The sequence below is a fragment of the Nicotiana sylvestris genome, chromosome 8 (assembly GCF_000393655.2).
Source record: "Nicotiana sylvestris chromosome 8, ASM39365v2, whole genome shotgun sequence".
NCBI classification, from domain to species: Eukaryota; Viridiplantae; Streptophyta; class Magnoliopsida; order Solanales; family Solanaceae; genus Nicotiana; species Nicotiana sylvestris.
The window spans coordinates 69259793-69275881 of NC_091064.1; the positions used below are offsets into that span (position 1 = coordinate 69259793).

Sequence of the window (16089 nt, forward strand, 5' to 3'; positions counted from 1 at the left end):
CTCCCTCGGGACGTCGGCTCGAGGATACCCGGTCGTTTATCGTACTCGTCATAGGTCATGGTCGGTCAAATTTGGACCCATACAGTTAGTCCCTCCGCTTGTCGAGGTTGCGAACGGACGCGTCCTCGACGAGCGGACTTCGTGCATCCTTTTGGAGAAATTTGACCTGTTGAAACGTTACGACGTAGCCAATAGGAGATGATCATCATGTTCAGCAAAACACCATATGGTACGCTTTATCGGGAAATGATGTCAGCTTCACGTGCGTCATCATTATGCAGGTTTTCGAGGCAGCGATTGACGGCTTAATGCTTCGATTCTTGTGCTGCTTCGAAACCTTCCGCCTTGATTCTAGCGCCACCCCAACCATATAAATAGGTGAAGGATTTGTTTTTCTGAAATTTTTTAGCCATTTCTCTTCTTGATAACTTCTTTCATTCTTCCTCATTTGCTCTCATACCCTTCCGTTTCTTCCTTTGTTTATCATCTGAAGCTTCTTCTGCCTTCTTTCTTGTTGATATTCCTTTGACCGATATCATGTCAAGGTCTCGTCATTCTCATGGAGAGGTTCCTGAAGCTGCCCCGTCGTCGCCCACAGTGCCTCCTTCAGACGGCGGAGATGTGGTGGTAGAAAAGGGTGACAGCCCTCCTACGGTGGAGGAGTTACTGTCGAGACACCCCTTATCCCGGAGCGACTTCCTCAAAGATCCCACTCCTACTCCGAACCCCGTCTTTTTTTAGACGGAGCATGTCTATATTGATGCCCTTCGTGTAAAGTATGGCATTCCTGCTCATATAGAAATGGTTCCGGTGGGGAGAGATTATGTGGACGTTCACAGACTTGGGTACTGCGCTCTCTATGATTATCATTTTATGATCGGCTATACTCTTCCTCTCTTTCCCTTAGCAGAAGAATTTTGTAGATTCTACCAAGTTTACCCAGCACAGCTTACGCCATATACGCTCAAGGTGTTTCTGCTATTGACCAAATATGCAGAGTTGGTGGAGTGTGGCGTTTCTGTTCACCAACTTTTGCATTGGTTTGCGCCTGGCTTCCTCACAGGTACCATGGTGCATTTGAGGCTTCGTGGTACGAAAGGGCTGGTGGTCGGGACGGATGACCGGCCAAGCCGCAAGTTTTGGCATAAGTACTTCTTTGTCAAGACCGAACACGTCGTTTCTGACTCCGCCAGATTCCCGTAGCGGTGGAATGAGGCTCGTAAGTGTCGTCACTCATTTCATTCCCCTCTTTTCTGTATTTTCAGTAAAGTTTATTCGCTCGCCGTTTTGCAGCAATGGGACGTCCGCGTCACCCTATTGCGGATATCAGGGGTTGGGTAGCCCGTTGTTGCCTTATGCAGCATAAACTCGAACTTGGCCCGCCTTCATATAGTGTTACGGCCCCAAAGTTCCCTATGGTAAATGTCTTACTTACTATTTCGTTGGCAGTGTGACCTTATTTAATGGTACGACTCTTTGTGATGACGGGTCAAGGAGTTTCCAGGCGAAAGGCGCCAGTCCCCCCTTTCGGCAAGCCGTTGCTACTGCATATACGCAGTTTGTATTGAGTGAGTTAGTTCGACAGGGTCGTCCTCAACCTATTCAATTGGGAGATCCATCTCGAGTCGTATCTGCGAGGGAGGAGGCTTCTTCGGTGCCGGCCTCGTATACTTTGGATGAATCTTCTAACTGGGACGAGCCGTTGTCGAGAAAAAGAAGGAGTTTTGTGCTTGGGAAAGATGTGGCCATAAACGCTGATAGAAGCAGGGCGTCCCAGACAGCCCATGTGCCCGTATTCATGGCCGACGCCATTTTGTCGGGGAGATCTCCCTAAGTGGAAGGAGTTTGTCCAGAAGCTAGCTCAGTGCGCTCTATTGAGGGTGGTGCGCCATCCAATATTGGAGGACATCCTGTTGAGGATAACGGCTCCGGCTTAGATGTCGACCCAGAGGATGTTAATGAGTTCGTGGGTCGCCACACTCGTGTGGCGGTTAGGATGGATGGATCTGACCGTCATGTAGTCGTTCCAGGAGACTACAACTTGCTACTCAACAGCGAGCAAGTGGCATCTGCCCTAGATCCCTTATGTGTCGCTCTTGAAAGCGAGATGCTTAGGGCGATGAGCGATGTGGAGTTGTCTCAGAAGGTCACCGGTATGGCCCTGTAGGTAGATACCTTTTCTTCCCATTTCGACGTTGGGTTTGTGTGGTGGTCATCGTTCTGTATTTTGTTTCTAACTTCTCTCCTTCTCTTTTGTCAGACCCTCGTCATGGAGTTTGAGCGGGAGCATCGGGATAGGAGACGGACGGGCTTTTATGAGAAGTTGTCGTCCAAATTTTATCAGTATCGTGCTAAGCACCGGGCGATGGCCGAAATTTATCATTAGGACCCTGAGTTTCAGGTGTTTCGTGAGGGGCTCAAGCAGCGGTAGGACAAGTTGGAGCGCTAGGTTAAGGAGTTGAGGGAGAGGGACGAGGAGCTCGTGAAGGCTGTCGCCCGTAATAGTGAGCTGGAAGCCTCCCTCAAGGCGAAGGAAGATGAGCTCGAGTTGAGCAAGGGTGTGATGGCTGAGAGTGCCGACTTACAGGCGAAGGTAGCTGCCTTGACCGCTAAGTTGAGAGCTAAGGCAGCGGAGATTGAGGAGCTTAATGGTGAGCTGAGCGTTAGTGCTGACAAGCTGGCGGAAACTATTTCTGAATCGGTATCTTTAGAATATGCCCTCCACATTTCTAGGTCGGAGTTGAATAGGGAGAGTGAAGCCTCTGGTCGTCAGGTCGCAAGGCTCGAAGGGCGTACCAAAGAGCTGGAGACGGATCTGGCTGCACTAAATGGACAAATGGCCTCGCTGAGGGCGGAGGATGTGAGTCAACGTTCTCAGCCTTCTACATCTCGTACCTCAGCCGATCCGGTGGGCGGAGGTTCAGGCTGTGCATGCTGAAGCTCGAGCAGCTCGTGAGGCATGCGGGTGCGACCCCCCACACCTGACGCGGATGATATCAACTCTAATGATGCGAACCGCCTTGCTTCATATTCGTGGTACGAAGATGCTTACCCCACTGGAGATGATATGTAGTCTTTGTATGTACTTGCTTTTGTTTAGGGTTTTTGCATGGGACGTACTTGAGCCTGTTTGTAGGGGAAAGTGTAAATAATATTTTGCTGTAATGTAATTTTTATTTTGTCGACTTGTTCTTTCTTGCATTTATCGAACCCATGATATCGTTGACGCCCTTGGTTATAGGGAACTATCGTCGAAGTAGAATTCTGTCGTAGTTCGAATGAGGTCAAACTTATCTTTTTTGGTCGATGGCCTTGGCCATTGGGATGTTGCTTTGAACTGTCATTGAAGTAGAATCCCGTCGTAGTTCTAATGCGGTCGAACTTATATTTCCGTCGATGGCCTTGGCCATTGGGAAATTGCTTTGAAATATTGTCAAAGTAGAATCCCGTTGTAGTTCGAACGAGGTCGAACTTATATTTCCGTCGATGGCCTTGCCCATTGGGATACTGCTTCGAAGTAGAATCCTGTCGTAGTTCAAACGAGGTCGAACTTATATTTCCGTCAATGGCCTTGGCCATTGGGATGTTGCTTCGAACTGTTGTCGAAGTAGAATCCCATCATATTTCGAACGAGGTCAAACTTTTATTTTCGTCGATGGCCTTGGTCATTGGGATGTTGATTCGAACTATCATCGCAGTAGAATCCCATCGTAGTTCGAACGAGGCCGACTTATATTTCCATCGATGGCCTTGGCCATTGGGATGTTTCTTCGAACTATCGTCGAAGTAGAATCCTGTCGTAGTTCGAACTAGGTCAAACTTATATTTCCGTCGATGGCCTTGGCCAATGGGATGTTGCTTTGAACTATTGTCGAAGTAGAATCCCATCGTAGTTCGAACGAGGTCGACTTATATTTCCGTCGATGGCCTTGGCCATTGGGCTGTTGCTTCGAACTATCGTCGAAGTAGAATCCCGTCGTAGTTCAAACGGTGTTGGAGATTTGACCATATTCCCCTAGAAAGATGACTTTGTTTATACAATGGAGATTTAATTATATACTTGTAAGTATCACATGTTGACTCTACATATACACTGGAGATTTGATTAAATTCTTGTGAGTGTCACATGTCGGCTCTGTACATACAATGGAGATTCGATCTGCACAACCAATGGAGATTTGACTATCTATATCCACTCCCTTCATTACTTCGTTCCGGAGACTATGTCGACGGGTCGAGGTAATGAACAATGCTTCGATTCTTGAGTTTTTTCCCTTGCCGCCTCGTTAAAAACCTCCCCGGGTAAACCCGATTGGGACAAAACCCGGGTGAGGGAAAAAGAGTACGACTTGGGTAACACCTTCTTTTAGAAGTGGAAGTACTTGAGGTGGGCGATATTCTAGTTGTTTTGGAGTAATTTTCCCTCCATTGTTTCTAACTGGAATGCTCCTTTGTTTTCTGCAGCTACAATTTTGTATAGTTCGTCCTAGTTCGTTCCCAATTTTCCCTCGTTAGGGTCTTTTGATGCTTGTGTTTTGGTCTTGAGGACGTAGTCTCCGACTTTGAGTGGTCGTATTTTGGCTCTCTTGTTGTAGTATCTTTCTACTTGCTGTTTCTGGGCTACCATTCTTATGTGGGCCATGTCTCTTCGTTCTTCGACTTTATCCAAATCTTGTAGCCTACTTTCGTCGTGGTTTTTTCTTAGCACATTGAAGAATTTATGGCATCTATCCGAGGATCGGGAAATGAACCTTGATAGGACGGCTATTCGTCCTGTTAATTTCTGCACTTGCTTTTTGCTTGTCAGTATATCCGGTATTGCATCGATGGCTCTGATTTGGTCCGGGTTGACCTCGATTCCCCTTTGTGACACTAGGAAATCGAGGAACTTTCCAGAAGTTACGCCGAAGGTGCACTTTTCGGGATTCAGTTTCATCCCGTACTGCCTCAGTATTTCGAAGGCTTCCTTCAAATTACCGATGTGATCTTCTTTTTTGCCAACTTCACTAGCATGTCGTCGATGTAAACCTCTATTGTCTTACAGAGTTATTCTTTGAACAATTTGGTGACTAATCTTTGATACATGGCCCCCGCATTCTTAAGCCCGAACGACATCACCTTATAGCAGTATGTTCCTCGATGAGTGATGAAAGTGGTCTTTTCTTGATCTTCTTCAGCCATTAGAATTTGGTTATAACCGGAGTAGGCGTCCAAGAAGCTCAGTAGCTCGTGCCCCGTTATTGCATCGATAAGTTGGTCGATGTGGGGTAACGGGAAAGAGTCCTTTGGGCATGTCTTGTTTAGGTCGGTGAAGTCAACACACATTCGCCACTTCTCGTTCTTCTTTTTGACCATGACCACATTGGCGACCCATTGGGGGTATTTCGATTCTCTTATGGAACCGTTGGCGAGTAATTTATCAACCTCCTCATTGACTGTCTCATTGATTGCGGCATTGAACTTTCTCCTCATCTGTCATACCGGAAGATAAAGTGGATCAACATTTAACTTTTGTGTGGCGATATCCCTTGGGATTCCTGGCATATCTGAGTGGGGGAAAGCAAACAAATCGGCTTTGTTAGTTAAAAACTCACGATACTCACTTGGCTTTGAGAGGATGTGCCCAACATAAGCCTTTTTGGTGCAGTCGGTGTTATCTAATTGGACGGGGTCAAGATCTTCTACGGTTGCCTTACAAGATTCTACAATGCCTGTGTCTTTGATGGCCTTTACTTGTACGTCGGGTTTGATCCCCGACACGGCTGATTGCTATGCTTCCGCACTTGCTGCTTTTAGTTGTTTGGTGTGTGTGCAATCTTGGGCGATCCAGTAGCATTCTTGGGCGATACGTGGCTCGCCTCGGATGTTGGATATCCCCCACGGGGTAAGAAATTTGATCACTTGATAGAAGCTTGAAGGGATGGCTCGCATGGCATGTATCCATGGCCGTCCTATGATAGCGTTGTAGGCCGTTTCCTGGTTCATGACGTGGAATGTTGTTTCTAGGGTAACCCCTCCTGCCAGGATAGGTAGTACTATTTCTCCAGATGTCCGCTCTACTGCATTATTAAAACCCATTAGTGTTATGCAACGCAGTATTAATTTATCCTCGAGCCTCATTTGCATGAGAACTCGTGGGTGAACAATACACGCGCCGCTTCCATCATCCACCATGATTCTTTTTACATCAGTATCAGCGATGCGTAAAGTTATAACCAAAGCATCATAGTGAGGGAAACACAAACCGTCATTGTCTGACTTATCGAAGATGATATCATCTTCGAGGTTGTCATACCGTTCATGGGAGACCGTCCGTTTGAGTTTGTGCGTGGTGGTGAACTTCACATGGTTGATTACCGTGTCTTCGCCACCGCCAATGATCATTTGTATGGTATGAGCGGGTGATGGTGGCTTTGGAGGTCCTTGAGGTGGGTTGCACCCTCGAGCAAAGTTGTCCCTTCTTTTATCGCTTAACAGTTCTTTCAAGTGCCCCTGGTTTAACATCCTAACTACTTCTTGCCGTAGACCTATGCAATTTTCGGTCTTGTGTCCTCTTTCTTGGTGGAATTCACATAGGACGTTCGACCTCCTGGTGGTTGGATCTGATTTCATCTTCTGCGGCCACTGCACCTTCGTACCTAGTTTCTCCAGTGCGTACACTATCTTAGAATGGGAAACACAAAATTTATGAGCAGATAGTAGTGGAGGCATACCTCTTTCGTTTCGGAGGGGTACAGTGTGTCGTGGTATGACATCTGCATGTCGTGAAGGGGGCGGGTTGGATGTTCGGATATAGGGCTGATGCCTTTCTCGATTGAAATGTGGTGGTTGATCCCTTCACCCGTTGTTACATCATTCTCTCCTCATCTCGGTTAGGACTGATGTTAATCGCTAAAGTGGTCCGTTCAGGTCTTCCTCATCTGCCCTTACCTCGGCGCAATAGGCATTGTGGATATCATCCCATATGGTAGGGGGTACTTCATGAGTCTACTGAGCAGTTTTTTGGTTGCCTTAGAATCATTCCTGTTTAAACCATTTTGAAAGGCTGCTACTGCCATCCCTCCCGACACGTTCGGTAGACCCATCCTTACTCTGTTAAATCGGGCTAGGAAATCCCGAAGTCCCTTGCCCGTTGTTTTCCTAACGACGAAGATATCATTGACCCTAGCCTCGGCCTTCTTTGCCCCCGCGTGAGCGGTGGCAAATTTATCCGCCATCTCTTCGAACGTCGATATCGATCATGCTGGTAGTTGGGAGTACCATGTCAATGCTACCCTTATCAAAGTCTCACTGAACATTTTTAGCAGCACAGACGATACCTATTTTTTTGATAGATCATTGCCCTTTACTGTAGTGACATAATGGATTAAGTGATCCTATGGGCCTGTGGTTCCGTTGTATATTTTCAAGTATGGCGGCATTTTGAAGGTCTTTGGAATAGGATGGGGAGCTGCCCCATTGCTGTATGGTTGTTCGACGAATCAGCCCATGCGACATTTTGGTAATAGCTTCGGAGCGCCTGATTTTTTGTCAACCCTCTCTTGATGTTCCTTCATCTGATCGCGGAGTGTTTTATTCTCATTTTCCATATCTTCCATTTTCTTTAAGATGGCCATAAGTGCATTGTCACTTGCATTAATAATAGTGCAGGTGTTACCTGCTCGTGTAGAGCTTGGCCCATCGGCGGTAGCTGCGATTTCTGTAGGTGGCACATCTTCGACATCTCCTTGAGTGGGTTTCTCGAGCATGTTACTCAAAGAATTCGTTAACCATTCTTCTAGTAGCCTTTTGACTGCCAGTGGCGCTTCTCCCGCCGCGGATGTTGAGGCTCCCCTTTCGCGCAAGATCGTTAGATCCCCATGTGGAAGAGGTGAGATCTCCCCTTCCGGTATAGCGCTTGGTGTTGTATTCTCATCGTCTTCTCTACCGGCTTCGTTGAGGGAGTTCAGGAGATTATTCGAGACATTTGCTACCGCCTTTAGCCTCGCTTCCTTTCCCGCCATTGTTGGTTTTTATGAGGTTCGAAGAAAAGAAATTATCACCTTCAGGAATCTAGATGAGAGCTATGATTTCAGCTGTAGGAATCCCCACAGACGACACCAAATTGTTTGACTCAAAAGATATTAAAACCTTTTTGAATAAATCAATCGAAGATGAATGGGTAAATCTTAGCTGAATATAATAAACTTTAGAAGAAATAAAAGATAAAGAGATGATCGTTAATAAATTTCTTTTCGTTCTCCAATAGTAAATTTCTTCGAGTCCTCCTTCTATTACAAGGTATTTTGTCCCTTATATACTTGAGAGAAACTCTTCTGAATTGTAAAAAAACTAAATGCAAGGAATATTTGACGGAATATTCTTAATGTCCCCTAATGGGCTTACACTACTACAAGGGTCGTTCAGTCTCTTCTTTTGCCCTAAGGTCGTCTCCCTCGGGACATCAGATCGAGGATACCCGATCGTTTGTCGTACTCGTCATAGGTCGTGGTCGGTCAAATTTGGACCCATACACCATAGTCTTTAAATTATGGTTCCGTCTCTAGCAACTTTTATGTTTTTGGCTCTAATTTCTCATCTTCTTCTTATGTCTTCTCATCCCCCTTCTCGTTTCTTCTAGCTATTTACTGCTTTCCTTCTTATTTCCCTAGTAATTTATTTTGGAAGGTGACACTCGTAATAAATTTAAGGATTTTTTCATTCCTATACACTATTGGAAACTTTATTACCATAAATGTTCATGTTTAGTAAATTACCCTGCCTACACAAGTTTTGTTTACAAAACAGATACGTTCCATCTTAAAAAGCTCTCAATCCATTATTATCACATAGATTTCAATCTGGAAAGACTAAACAGAGCAGTCAGTTATTTGGCAAATGCGAATAAAACAGATTGAAATCTTATCAGCGGTCAATAATTAAAAAAGTTTTTCCCTAAATGGGTAATCTGGTTATAACCAATGACTAAATAAAATCACTGTTGTTCCTATGCAAGATGTGCAAAATGAACAACTCTTTTGCACTGGGATTTTAATTGTCGTGAGTTCTATATAAAGTTATATTTCTCCTATGCGAAATTAAGTGTTTCATGTGACTTGGCAACGGTATTAGGATGATGCTTGAAAATTTATCCTTTGACATTAAATGGGGCAATATGCAGGATGCATAAAAGTTACATTTGATTTCTCAAAATATTGAGGAAAACTTCTAGGCAAATTGTAAAAGTGGAAATCATTGTTATATGAAGCTTGCACTAATCAACATATCAATCAACTATGCGTCCACCCAAACTAATTGTAAAACTTGCATGCGTTGGGAGAAATAAATTAAATTTCAATGGTCTAAAAAGGTACGGGAAATATACTATGTCTTGAATCGCCTAGACTTCTTTGTGTGTTTACTTTTCTAAATTTTGGTAAAAATCTTAATTTTGGTGATCCAGCCAATTTATACAGTAGAAGTTTTTCCTAAGAAAAAAATATATATGTGCAAGTCTTTAAAGATATCCAGCTAAATACAACTATAATAATTTACAACTTAAATGCAAATTTTATACAAAATTTATACACTATGTCTTTTGTATATTATGTATCTGATTTATACATAGTAAAAACAAATTTCATACAAGTAATTATATAGTATACAATTTATCTACAACTTATCTACAACTTTCACACATTATTTCTACTCAGTTAAATATAACTACAATAACATACAACTTAAATACAAAATTTATACAATATGTCTTTTGTATATTTGGTATCTGATTTATACATAGTAAAAATAAATTTCATACAACTAATTATATATTATACAATTTACTACAACTTATCTACAATTTTCATACATTATTTCTACTCAGTTATCTATAACTACAATATCATACAACTTAAATATAATTTTTATACAATGTTGTTCAACTTTCATACAATAATTAAATAAACAAAAGAAAATTATATAAACAACACAATACAATTTTACTACAATTTCGTAAATATAATGTATATCATGTCTTCTTCTTCTTCTTCTTCTTCTTCTTCTTCTTCTTCTTCTTCTTCTTCTTCTTCTTCTTCTTCGAGTTTCAATCTGAAATTCAGCCAAAACCAAGTCTAATCTTCACCAAAACCCCTCAAAATTGAGATATAAACTCCAAACCATATTCCCAATTATTTGCAACATCACCCAATCCAAACAAATAATAATTTTTGAAAATTCAAATTCGAATTCAAAGCTTCAAAGCTTTTTAATGGCTGTCAATGGTGAAGTTGCTGCTTTTTTTTTCTTTACATGACTGAAATTAGGGATTGAGAGATAGAGAGAGACGTAGAGAGAATTCCCAATTCTTTGCAACAACATCCAATTCAAACAAATAATATTTTTTGAAAACCCAAATTCGAATTCAAAGCTTCAAAACTTTTTAATGGCTATCAATGACGGAATTGCTGCTCTCTTGTGCAAGATACGTGGAGAGGGGGTGAGATGTGGAGAGAGAAACGTGGGGGGAGTGAGAGTGATTGTAGGAATTGATTAATTATCCTTAAATCCTAAAAATGTACATAATTGATAATTTTGTACATAGAAGGTAATTAAAGTGAAACTTGAGTAGGGAGGGTAATATAATTTCATATAATGTATAGGAATGTAAATATTCCATAAATTTATTTTTGAGTTACATTGCTGCTTTCATAATATCCCCTGGATTTGCCCTGTTTATATGGTGTACATATAAGAACTATTTTTTGTACTACTTATCCCTTTGAACTTATAGCTCGTTCGATCAAACTTCTAAAATCAGCTTATTTTGAGAAGTGCTTTTCTCAAAAGTACTTTTTTAAAAAGTGCTTTTGGTAAGAAATAGTTTGTATTGGCTAATTAATTTGAAAAGCACTTTTGAGCAATAATTAGTGTTTGGTCAAGCTTTTGAAAACTGCTTCTAAGTGTATTTTTCTAAAACGTGCTTCTCAGAAAAGTACTTTTTGGAGAGAAGATATTTTTTTCTGCTTCTCCAAAACTGCTTCTGCTTCTCCTTAAAAACATTTTTTTCCTTCCAAAAGCTTGACCAAACACCTCAATTTTTGGTCAAAAGTGTTGTTAGCCAAAAAATCACTTTTGGCCCAAAAAAAAGCTTGGCCAAACATGCTATTAGTACTTTGCAAGCCTTCATTCCTGGATGGTGACATATAGCCTGTTTGGCCAAGCTTATTTTTGGCCAAAAGTGTGTTTTTTTTTTTGCCAAAAGCACTTTTGGCCAAAAATTGAGGTGTTTGGCCAATCTTCTGGAAGGAAAAAAGTGCTTTTGAGGAGAAGTATAAGCAATTTTGGAGAAGCAGAAAAAAGTAGTTTCTCTCCAAAAACACTTTTTTGAGAAGCACTTTTGAGAAAAATACACTTCGAAACAGTTTTTTAAAGCTTGGCCAAACACTAATTGCTGCTCAGAAGTGCTTTTCAAACTAAGTAGCCAAACACAAATTGCTTCTCACCAAAAGTACTTTTGAGAAAAGCACTTTTGAAAAAAAACACTTCTCAAAATAAACTGATTTTTGCATCTTGGCTAAACGGGCTAATAATAAAAAGTACGAATACAGTTTGATTTAGTGCCGTGAGAGTGTAATATTAAAAAATTAGCTTCAAGTGGGATTCTTTTCAACCGTTAATTATCACATAAGTATATACAATTAGTTATTTGTTCAACAATGTATTTATTCTTCCTTTTTATAATATACCACGAAGATTGCACCTCAACTTCGTATTTTTTTTATTTCTTCTTTTTAGGTGCAATAATTATTTGTTTTAATTGTGTATTTTCTTTCTTTATCGACCAAATCTGCACAAAAGACTTGGCTGACACTTTATTATGTTTAGCTAGATAAATAGTTTTAACTCAAATAATGGAGTTCCAAGTGCTTTTTTTTTGTTCCGTAAGTGCAATGGATATCTATTATAACTGTGTAATTTTTCCGGCCAAATTTGTAATAATTATTTTTGGCCAGAGCTCTCTAATTTTTATCCAATTTAAAAGTTTTAGCCAAAATAATAGAGTTCCAATTGTAAATTTTCTCTTTATTTCCTATTAGATGCAACAACTATTTATTCCAAATGCATACATTTATTGGAGAAAAATCTATGATTTTTTTTGTAGAGCTCCATTATTTTAAATCAAAAAAAATTGATTTTAGCCAATAAAGGATTTTCAACTGTTTATTTCTTTTTTTTTCATCTTTAGATGCAATTAATTTATTATAACTGTGTATTTCTTCTTTTTCGGACCAAATTTATAAAAATAATTGAATAAAAATCCATTAGGTTTTGGAGTTTCAAATATGTCTTATAAAAAATTGGCCACAAAAAAAGGATCCAAAAAATTTGAAAAATTAAAAGTATATATTTTATTATTAAAAATATCACATACACAAAAAATAATATGTGAGAGCTAATAAAAAATAGTTTAGGAAAACTGGCACATTTAGGAAAGTAATTAGCTAATAAAAAATTGCAATTTTGACACGCTGGTTTAAATAAAGTACTGATTCTGTGTTTTGAGCATGTAACACCTTGATCGGTCGTTTTGAGCATTTGCACTTCGCTCGGTAGTTTACGAGCATGAGTAACTCCGTATGATGTATTATGACTTATGTGAATCATCGGTTTTGATTTTTAGGTTATTTGGAATCGATTTGGAAGAATGAATTTCATTGTTGAAGCTTTAAATTGGAAGAATTGACCAAGTTTGACATTTTGTGAAATTTGACCTCAGAACAGAGTTTTGATGTGATGACCCAAAAGCTCATCTTATGATTTAAAACTAAATTCCACACCCTGACGTCTTAAAACCCTCATTTTATTCCTCTTCAATTTGTTTGCGCAGTTCGGGCGTATTTCCGGAAAGCTTTTATGTTAAAAGTTGATAAAAATAATAATTTTTGCCTTTAAAAGTTGATTTAGTTGACTTCAGTCAACGTTTTGGGTAAACGGATCGAGACTCGTGCTTTGACAGTCCCGGTGGGTCTGTATCGAAATATGGAACCTGGGGGTACGCCCGGAATCGTATTCGGAGCTCCCTAGCCCGAGTAATGAATTTTTGTTGAAAATTTAATGGTTTTTAAGAAATTATTAATGTTTGATCTTGTTGGTATCAGGTCCATATTTTGGTTCTGGAGCCCGGTACAGGTTTAATATATTATATAAGTCATGTATGTGGAATTTGGTGAGAATCGGAGTTGATTTGACATGATTCGGTCATCCGGTTGAGAAAATAGAAATTTCAAAGTGTTCTTGAGAACTTCATTTGATTTGGTGCTAAATTCGTAGTTATAGGTGTTATTTTGGCGATTTGATCGTGTCAGCAAATTTGTATGATGTTTAAAAACTTGTGTGCATGTTTGGTTTGGAGCACCGAGGGTTCGGGTGAGTTTCGGACAGGCTACAAAGTGATTTCAACTTAGAAAATTTTGCTGGTATAATTGATGGTGTTGCAGGCCCTGATCTCGCAATTGCAAGGTCAGGAATCGCAATTGCGACCTCTAAGGGGTTCACATTTGTGAGCTTCTCATCGCAAATGCGAAAAGATGCTGGGCCATACAGTCTTCGCAATTGCGAAGAATACTTCGCATTTGCGAAGTAAAGCTGGGAGGGGCAGGGATCGCAAATGCGATCCTTTTGTCGCATTTGCGGAGGTTCTTTATCGCAAATGTGAACTTACCTTCGCAATTGCGAAGGCAACAGAGATGTGAAGGACCTCACATTTGCGAGCTTCGCAAGCTCAGGTCGCAAATGCGACATCTGCAGCTGTGTAAAAGGGACTTAGACGAGATTTTCGTTCATTTTTCAAATCTTTCAAAATACGAAACCCTCTAGGCGATTTTCCAAAGACCACTTCTTCCCCAAATCATAGGTAAGTGATTCTTAAATCATTTCTTTCAATCTTTCACTTCATATTACAAGATTTCAACCTAGAATCTAAGCTTTTCATGGTGGAATTGGGAATTTTTGGGTAGAAACTAGGGATTTCAAAATTTAGGGATTTAGACCTGAAATTGCAGTCGGATTCCAAAACCAATTATATATTCGGGCTCGAGGGTGAATGGGTAATTGAGTTTTGGTCCGAATTTTGGGTTTGGACCAAGCGGGCCTGGGTGTTGACTTTTGTTGTCTTTTTCCAAAATAGCCTAAATTTAATTCCTTGCGATCGTGGGTAGTTCCTAAGGCTTGAATTGAATTGTTTGGTTGGTAACTTGCTAGATTCTATTTGTCTGGAGGCTTGTGTCAAGGGTAAAGCGGTGACTGAGTTTTGAGTTTGGCCGTTGGAGCGAGGTAAGTATTGTGTCTAACCTTTGCTTGAGGGATTAAGCATTGTTGCTTATTTCCTATGTGTTTGGTTGTTGAGTACGACGTATAGGTGAGATGACGAGTGCCTATGCGTTGTTGTCAAGTCATAGCATGCGAATGAGTCTTATTCTTATGATCGTTGCATTCTTTATTCGTGTTGTTCGTGCTTAGACTAGTTATTCTTTATGTTGGGAAATTCTTAACATGTTTTATGGAATTGGATATTGATTGAATATTGACTCAAAGATGAGATTGACGTTGTGAAATTAAATGTTGAAATGGGACTTGTTATTAAAAAAAATTCTATCTCCCGGTTGTTATTGTTTAACGTTTGGGTGAGGAAGAGTGTAAAGCACGAAGGATGATGCCGTGCCATTTCATATTCATTATCATGTGAGGAAGATCGTAAAGCACGAAGGGTGATGCCATGCCATTTTATATTCATTATCATCGTTTCTTTCAATTATTATGGTGAGGATGAGAGTAAAAGTATAAAGGGTGATGTCGTGCACTTGTTTCTGCTATGTTTAATATTTCCATTGGTGCAAAGTATGTCGTTTGCTATGTTTCTTTACTGCTACCTTTCTCATGGTCTTGTACTCCCCTCAGCATGTTCTCCCCCTCCCATTAATATCTGTTTAGATTCTATTATTTGTTATTATACCCGTATATTGTTTAACTGTAGAGGTTATGTTATTGCCTTGTCCTAGCCTCGTCACTACTTCGCCGAGGTTAGGTTCGGCACTTACCAGTACATGGGGTCGGTTGTACTAATACTGCACTCTGCACTTTCTGTGCAGATTTTGGTAGTGGAACGAGTTGACCCTGAGTCTAGCTGCTGGCTTGATCTGTCGGAGATCCAAGGTAGTCTTGCTGGCGTCCGCGGGCCCTGGCTTCCCCTTCTATGCGTTCCCTTTACTGTTGCATTTGTATCGAAAATAGTTGTATTTTCTTCCGACACTTTGCTTGTAGTTAAATCTTAGTAGTTCGTGGATTGTAACACCAGATTCTGGGTAGTTATGTATAAGTATTAATTGGGTTATTACCGAATTCCGCACTTCTTTAATCTGTTATGGTTTAATTATTGTTATTTATCGAATTGTTAAGAGTTAGTGGAGTAATCTCTAATTGTTGGCTTGCCTACCAACTGAAAGGTTAGGCTCCATCACGGTCCCGATGGTGGAAAATCTGGGTCATGACATTTGATGGTTTCGATAGGTCCGGGTGGTGATTTTGGATGCGGGCGTATGCCCGGATTTGCATTTGAATGTTTCTAGAAGGTTTTGGCACAAATTGGCGAAAATTGGAAATTTGGAGGTTTGAAGAGTTCATAAGTTTGACCGGAAGTTGACTTTGAGGATATCAAATTCAGATTGTGGTTCCAGGAATTGGAATAGTTTCGTTTATTTGGGACTTGTGTGCAAAATTTGAGTTCATTGCAGGTTGATTTGATATGTTTCGGCACGCGTTTTGGAAGTGGAAAAGTTCAAAGTTCATCAAGTTTGAATTGAGGTGCGATTTGCCGTTTCGATGTTGTTAGGTGTGATTTGAGGCCTTAAGTAGGTCCGTGTTATGTTATGGGACTTGTCGATATATTTGGACGGGGTCCCGAGTGGTTCGGGTGAGTTAAGGACGAGGTTCAAACCATTCCTCATTCTTATTTGGTTGGTGGTAGATACTGGTACTGGTGTTGCACACATTCGGTTGAATTTATGCAGGTGCGATGGTCACAGAAGCGACAGTGTAGTCGTATAAGAGAGATGA

The 16089-nt window shown here is 40.7% G+C and overlaps 1 protein-coding gene across 1 annotated transcript; it reads right to left on the bottom strand.

The window, feature by feature from the left end:
* Positions 1 to 5046: 5046 nt before the first annotated feature.
* LOC138875177 (uncharacterized) lies at positions 5047 to 6504 on the bottom strand. The gene is made up of 2 exons (XM_070154001.1): positions 5902 to 6504; positions 5047 to 5472 (listed from the first exon to the last, which is right to left on the bottom strand). Exons 1-2 carry the CDS (start codon positions 6502 to 6504, stop codon positions 5047 to 5049), a joined length of 1029 nt encoding a protein of 342 aa, XP_070010102.1.
* Between the last annotated feature and the right edge of the window lie 9585 nt (positions 6505 to 16089).

Bases quoted from the DNA above. Each gene is read 5' to 3' on its own strand.
- LOC138875177 (XM_070154001.1), bottom strand. From the start codon at position 6,504: ATGTTAAACCAGGGGCACTTGAAAGAACTGTTAAGCGATAAAAGAAGG. The intron at 5,473-5,901 runs GTGATCAAATTT...CCGGTATGACAG, and splicing joins TCCCTTCAAGCTTCTATCAA to ATGAGGAGAAAGTTCAATGC.